The sequence below is a fragment of the Impatiens glandulifera genome, chromosome 1 (genome assembly GCF_907164915.1).
Source record: "Impatiens glandulifera chromosome 1, dImpGla2.1, whole genome shotgun sequence".
In the NCBI taxonomy this organism is placed as follows: domain Eukaryota; kingdom Viridiplantae; phylum Streptophyta; class Magnoliopsida; order Ericales; family Balsaminaceae; genus Impatiens; species Impatiens glandulifera.
The window spans coordinates 39,764,823-39,772,971 of record NC_061862.1 but is presented as its reverse complement, the minus strand read 5'-3'; the positions used below and the strand labels follow the sequence as shown (position 1 = coordinate 39,772,971).

Sequence of the window (8,149 nt, the reverse complement as noted above, 5' to 3'; positions counted from 1 at the left end):
TAGTATGCGATCTCCTCTTCTTCAGCGGTCCAGGAGCTCTTAAGAAATTTTATAAAGGGAAGGTTTCCTTTTGTAAGCCTTGCTTTCTCTATGGGTTTTCGGTCTTTAGAGCTATTCTCTGTGTATCCCAGGCCACGCTTACAACGAGGATGCATGTAGTGTTTATTCATGTTCTTTACTATATCACTAGATCTCTTATACGCGGCCATCTTATATTGAAGTCTGGCATTTTCTTCCTTGGTTAGTTCTCTAGTCGGCTCACTAGATTGTTCGGTCTTAGGATCTAACTCGGTTTCTAGAGTATGGGTATCATCAGATTGTATGACCTCCGGTTCGGTTATGATGGGTACCTCTAGTTCTGTCGGAATGGGTATTGTGGGATCGGTTCTGATGTTGAGGTGCTTAGGTAGCATGGTCAATAGGTTCTTATATTCTTCTACCATGTCATTCAATGCATTGTATAATTCATCCTTAGTAAATTCTTCACAAGGAGAGTCAAATACATGTTCCTCATTTGCCATGAGACATGTGAGTTCATCGTCACTATCACTGCGAGCCCATAGACTTCCTCCATCGTCGGCTATCAGTGCTTTCGGTATCTCACTTCCTTCACCGGTTTGTTGATAACTGTTTCTGTCATTTTGATAGTCCGGTTTCTGGGTATCCCTCCTCGGTTTCCTGCACTCCCATTTAAAATGTCCCAAACAGTTACAGTTGTAGCATCTTACATTGGATTTGTCACCATAGTAGTTGTTTGTCGGTTGGCTCCTTTTCATGAACCTTCCAAACTTCTGTGCAAGCATTTCCATGGCATCTTCAGTGAACTGTTCGGCGGTTCTGATCGGTACAGGTGCAGGGGTCGGTGCCGGTGCAGGTGTAGGAGCAGGTGCAGCCGGTTCTGTAGATGTGATTAGTGCTCTGGTTGATGTTGAGGCCGAGACTTCCTCTTCAGTTCTAGATCTCATTTCGAACTCGTATGCCTTTAGATCTTCGAATACGTCGTATAGTTTCATCTTACGTAAGCTCTTTGATTCCCTAATTACCATTGTCTTTATATCCCAGGCACTTGGAAGAGATCTCAAGGCCTTCATAACCACCTCTTTGTTCTCATACTTCTTGCCTAGAGTTGCTAGTTCATCTAACACACCAGTGAACCAGTCACTGTATTCCTTCATAGATTCTCCTGGTTTCATTTTGATGCTTTCGAATTTCTGTGTGGCCATCATTATTTTGTTCTCCCTTGTTCTTTCATTTCCTTCAAAGATCTGGATAACCGTGTTCCATGTCTCCTTCGCGGTTTTGCAATCTCTGATCTTGCAGTATGTGTTTCTGTCCACGCTGTTGGAGATCCGGTTTCTAGCATGATTGTCCAGATTGTTCCTTCTCCTATCTTCAGCCGTCCATTCCTTTCTATCCTTATCAATAATTATCGGTCCTTCGGTCAGAATGGATTCCATTTCATCATCCAAGGTGACTAGGTGCAGGTGCATGCGTGCCTTCCAGTTGGCAAAGTCATCACCTTCTAGCATTGGAGGCCTATCTTGATACATGCTTGCTTGAGTATTGAAACTAACTGCTCTGATACCAATTGTTAGGATCTAGGTCGCCGCTGGGGAACCGGGGGTTGGACCGGTTAGCGGTTCACACTCGAAGGGTGGTGGTTAATCCGGTTAGAGATTAACACCGGGGTTTCAATACTACACAACCTGTCACAAACCCTTGAACTAGGTTCAAGCGCGGAAGAGGTTTTCTTTCAGGTTGAAGCGGCACGCTTGTATGATAGGCACGGTCGGTTTCGGATGATGGAGATTTGAAATGGTGGGTCGGTTTCGGTAATCTGGATATTCGGTATGGTTAGTATAAAGTCGGTTTAGAGCGGTGTGGTTAAGTTAGTCGGTTAGATAATGAAGCCGGCAGAAAGTAAGTAACAAGACGGATTTTATGGATGTTCGGAGATAAAACTCCTACGTCACTCCTTCCTCTCGAAACCGCGAGAAGGATATTCACTAAGGAATACAAGTACAGGCCGATCGAGACTTATTTCCTGCTCGATAATACTCTTACAATTTACACCGAAATTGTAAAACACACTTTAACTTTCAACACTTAGGCTTTCTAAAACAGCACACTCTTATCACTTGTAGTAAATGCTCTTAGCGCTATCTCAATATCACACTGTTGTCCCTTGATGTCCCGCATTTACTCTTCTGCAACTTCCTCCTTTTATAGGTGAAATATGCCAACGGTCATATTTCACTTCCTTGAATCTGATTGGCTGAGCAGAGGTGCAGTGATTCAGTGTTTCAGAGGTTCAGACCTGCGGTCGTTTCCTCAGACCTGATGGTCAACCTCAGACCTGGTATTCTGTCTCAGACCTGCCGGTCTGTTCTTCCGTTTTGTAAGACAAACCTGCCGGGTTTGTCTTTTACTTGATATAGGCACTGTCTGTTGGACAGTTGTCTGTACTTGGAAGATTTCCTTTCTGACTTATCCCGAAGTAGAAGGATCCGGTAGTACTGTTTTCTGCAGCCTACAGTCTTTCCTCAGACTTGCATGGATATGGAAGTATTCAGTCTGTTCCTTTGGTATCGTTCTCAACATATACCCGAATTGTCTTCTTGTACTGGTCGGTCATTTGACTTGACCGAATGTCTTTTGGTAGTAATGTAACCGGACTTCTTCCGGTTATTCTTGTCTTGTGGATGATCGGCTGTTTGATGATTCCGGTTTTGAGCTTTGGCCGATCCTTTCTTAGTGCGGTCACGTTCCGAATACTCTTGATCGGTTTGGTAGCTTGACCGGTTAGGTTTCTTTAGTCGGTTCTCTTGTTCATCCGGTCCGGTTCCTTGTTCCTGCATGGAAAGTTTATTTAAGTTAGATTTGTTTGAACCGGTCTTATTTTATCTAACAAGATATATACTATTTGAAAGAGTTACAATTTTGGTGAAAAAATGACAAATATATTGATATATAATCGAATTTCTAGTTCAACTATATTGATATATTAAAATTTGTGTTTTAATATAATGATAAAAACAACATTTCTTCCTTATCAAATATATTTAAATAATTAACCAATAAATAAAAAGAGAACAAATAAGATGAATAAAAAAATCAATTCCTAATTAATTACAAAAATAAATTATCAAATTGGTTAATTAGTGATATTCATTAACCATCTAACATACGATCTCATACAAAATAATTATAAATAGTTAGTTATCTTTAAAAATAGAATATTACAACAAAAACAAAATTCCAAATGGCCATAATTTGTTAAAGGTAGAAAGTAAAAGTGGTTTTTACCAAAAACAAAAAAAAAACAAAAAATTTAGATGATTTTACCACTATACCTCATTTCATTTATTTTAGCATTGAAAACCTTAAAATAAGGAAATTAATTCTAAATGTCCTAACTAAAATGTTTGAGTATTTAATTGATCTTTATTTATAATAATTTCTTTTTTAATATTTAGAAAAAAAAAAATGAGATATCATTTAAACTATTAGAGAACAAAGTTCTTTTAAGTATTTTTTATATTTTATTTTAAAAAGATATGAAGTGACTATAATAATATCTGTTTTTTAAAAATGTATTGTGGTTGGGTAGTCTCCTAAATAGAGGGTTAAATTTAAATGTATAATCTACTATATTGCAAAAAAAGGTTGAAAAACACAATAAAAAATTTATTATTAGTTTTGTTAGTATAAGGTGAGGATTGTATTTTAAATTAGTCCAATGTTAGAATTCAACCAAAATTTATGGTATGATTATGTATTTTTTTTTAAGAAAGAAATATAACATAATATTATTATTATTATTTTTTAATTTTAAAAATATAAAGATAAAACATATTGGATTGTGATTATAATTTGAATTTTTGTCAAACAAAATTGTAATATTTACATGCATCTAAATTAATTAAGTGAATTTTAATATTATTTTATAATTGAAAAAGAAAATGATGTGTATTTTCCATAAATAGAGTGTGAAACAAATATTTTGAAATTTCTTTGACTCCAAACCCTCATTTCTTTAATATTATCTAAATTAACTAAGTCAAGTCAAATAATATTTACATGGTAATTTTCTTCATATATATATAGAGAGAGAGGAGAGACGTACATGATAACATAATTCACAATAGCAGCTTCAAGTTACAAATATGACGGGATTTCCGGCCACCGTACTCCTCCTCCTCTGTTTCATACTTTCCGCCGCCGTATCTAGTAAGTCCAAAATCTCTATTAATTCTCTTTAGCTTCTTTCTACATCTAAATCTAATCTAATCTTACTTTATTAACTTCTAATATCCAGCAGGTGCATCATATGCCGTCGCCGGAGCCGGCAACGTGGGCATCTGCTACGGCCAATTGGGAGACAACCTTCCCAGTCCGTCAAAGTCCGTCGAGCTCTTGAAAGCCATGAAGGTGAAGCAAGTCAAACTGTATGATTCTAACCCGGCCATTCTCGGCGCCCTGAGAGGATCCGACATCGAGGTTACGGTCATGGTCCCGAACCAGCTCCTTGTGAGCATCTCCACCAATCAAGCTATCGCAGACGAATGGGTACGGTCCCAAGTCTTACCCTTTTACCCAAAAACAAAGATCCGATACGTTCTCGTCGGAAACGAAATCCTTTCTATCCCCGACCGTAACATCCAGCTCAGCCTCGTCCCGTCGATGTACCGGATTCAGAAATCGCTTGCGAAATTCGGCCTCCTCCGTAAGGTCAGAGTCACTACCTCATTGGCCATGGACGTGCTTCAAGCTTCTTACCCGCCTTCCAATGGAACCTTCCGTGCCGACATCTCCACTCAAATCATTAAACCTATGCTTCAGTTTCTCAAGTACACGAAATCGTCCCTCTTCTTGGATGTATACCCGTATTTCGCTTGGGCATCCAACCCGGTCGACATCAAGCTTGATTACGCCCTGTTATCCTCCGCCAATAACATAAGGGTTAAGGATCCGGGTACGGGGTTAACCTACACCAATCTGCTGGATCAAATGATAGACGCGGTCTACTTTGCCATGAAAAGAATGGGCTACCCGCATGTTGGGATCTTTATAGCGGAAACCGGTTGGCCAAATGGAGGAGATATTGGCCAAACAGGAGCTAATATTAACAATGCCGCAATTTATAACCGGAATGTAATAAAGAAATTCACGGCCATACCGGCCATCGGAACGCCGGCGAAGCCGGGTGTAGTCATTCAGGCACTACTTTTTGCCCTGTACAACGAGAACATGAAAACGGGTATGGGATCGGAGAGGCATTTCGGAGTGTTGTATCCGAACGGGTCAAGTATTTACCGACTGGATTTTTCTGGTAAGACGAGGGAGGCAGAGTACTAGCTGTCAGCGCCGACTGTCGGAAAACATCTGAGGTGAGGTTTATTATGGATGCCGATTCCGACGGACGAGCAAGTGATTTAAGAACAGTTTTAAAATCATGTTCAACAAATTTCAGCCTATTTAGTTTATTAATATACATTCATTTCTTATATTATTTTAGAGTGAAAAATGACAAAGTGATCATACAAAAATATTATTATATTTGATTCACTTTAGAATTTGTATGTTGATTTTTTCTATAAAAAAAAATTCAACTAGAATTAAAAATCATTTTATTTAATTTCTAATCAAACAATATTACACAAATAATTAATCACACTATTAAAATGTTTTCTATTTCTTTTTTAACTTATTTATTATTATATATTAAATTTTTTAAATATTAAAAATAAAATAAAAATATCACCAATTAACATTTTCAAAATAAACTAATGTTTATTCAAAAAGTTTTACTCGTGTTTAAGAATTTGTTCTCTAAAGACTAAAACAAATGTACAATATTGTCATTTTCACATTCATGTATCCATCATCTTAACAACTAGCATTAAAATGACGATTAACAATGACGAAGATAAAGAAAAAACACATTTTTACAAAAAGTTTTTAACTTTCTTAAAAAGAAAGGAAAACAATATATTTTCTAATTTTATAAAAATTAAAAACGCAAGGAGGGGTGTCCTTTTCAATTATAATGCCCAGATATATCAAATATATATTCTTTCCACGATGCTTGATTTCTCAGACACCACGATTAACTTGGTATTGGGATAATTAATGGAGTGATCAGTCATTCTCCCAACATAAGAAGTTTTATAACAGCCAATGTAAAAAGTGAACATCTCAATTGTAAATTTCATCCACTGTTCTTTCGAGACCCTTCTGAAGGAGAGTCGAAATGAAGAAGAGAATATTTTTCGTGACTTCTTACGTGTAGTAATTACAATCCCGAATTTCTTAGGACAATCAGCTCATAACTCATTGTGTCGATTGTGGTCAAGTTCATCTTACAAAGGCAAATGTTATGACTCGTTGTGTCTTTTCGTTATATCATAGGTCATGCATGTAGTATATTTCTAGGTTTCAAATAAGATGTGTGTTTTTAAATATGGGTGTGAGTGGTTTGGTTTGTTTGGTAAATTTATTGACAGAAATGCATGTCTAAACCGTTGACATTGGTTTACTAAATTTCAAACCGTCGATATGTCATTTTGATTATCCGTTTTGAACGGTTAAAAGAACAATTTGGTCGATTTAATCGGTTTGGTTAATTGTCGGATTTGTTAAAATAGATTTAAATTATATCAATAACAATTTATAAATATTGTAATGTACATGAACAAGTAACAATATTATGACCGAGGCAAGGCGGTCAAAATTGATAGTTTACGTAAAATCGTTGGCTATTTGTGAACTAGTAAAAACTAAAATTTATTTGAAATCGTAAGAGTTTAATTTGAAAAAATAATAGTTATATATTATTATTATTATTTATATATGACTAAGTATACTTAGTCAATTTTAAAATTTTATATATTTAAATATAAAATTAATTAAATAATAATAATAAATAAATAACACTATAAAACAAATTATACTTACAAAATTAATTATAAAACAAATTATACTTACAAAATTAATTATATTAATTTATTTATTTGAATAAATAATAACTTTATGTTTTAATTTTTAAATATAAATTTATTTTTTAAACGTAAAATCGTATAAAATCGTAAAATCTTATTACCGTAAATTTAAAATTGTAAGAATTTACCTATTTAAGAATTTACTTAAAATCAGACTCATTAATTTAATGTAAAATTGTAAAATCGTAGAATTTTAAGTGTTATCTCGAGATTTTAATAGTCTTGAACTGAGGTTCGACACCATAATTCATAAATAATATATATGAATAATGTTATTAGTAAAATTCCCTAACATAATTTATAAAACATATATTATATTTATATGAATAATAACGTTAACTAACTAAAAAAACTTTGATTTCAAATTCACAATTGCATTATACTTGTAATTATTTTTTGGACTAAACATAACACTAATAATTAGTCAACAATTTTGAGATTAAGTTGGTATACTAATGGTAATAATTAATATTCTTGATAGTATGTTAACAAATTTTTAGGTTCATACTATTGTCTCAATAATTTTATTTTAAATGTGTGTTGTAATCTAATAGTTATAATACATTACTCATCACTATTAGTTTAAGATACAATTATCGCTCCCATTTTATTTAAGTATCTTGTCGATTTAAATAGCTTTAGTAATGCTAAACCGATAAACTGAATCGTTGGGATCAGTTTAATAAAAAAACCATAATGAGTTCGGTTTGGTCAATTCTCGGTTTGAAATAGTTTGGTTTGAGCGATTAAACGGTTTAATCGGTTTGATTGATTTACTTACCCCTCATTTTTAAATGATATCATATAATCAATTATGTATATGTATCTTTATTTATATATATATATATATTAGAATTTATAAACAACCAAATATTTATTTCAAGCTAAGAATCATTTGGTCCCATAAAAATCATTAAAAATTTGTAACGTCCTAAACACGATTGTCGTCAATATGTGCTTATCTTCTTTTCAAAATTCGTAAAACATTTATAAACACTGAACGCTTCTCAGAGGTCGTCTAGTAATAAAAATGAGATGAGGAACAATAGGGCTCGACCAAAGTTTGATAGCTTTGACTTTTCAAGATACACCACTCGTTTCTCCATGAGAAATCGAAAAAGAAATGATATTGTATTTGAAAATGCAGA

General features: G+C 34.3%; 1 protein-coding gene across 1 annotated transcript; it reads left to right on the top strand.

Annotated features, from left to right (window-relative positions):
• The first annotated feature begins 4,361 nt into the window (after window positions 1-4,361).
• On the top strand, window positions 4,362-5,358 carry LOC124922591 (probable glucan endo-1,3-beta-glucosidase A6). Its single transcript, XM_047463313.1, has one exon. It carries the CDS (start codon window positions 4,426-4,428, stop codon window positions 5,356-5,358), a length of 933 nt encoding a protein of 310 aa, XP_047319269.1. The 5' UTR covers window positions 4,362-4,425.
• Window positions 5,359-8,149: the final 2,791 nt, after the last annotated feature.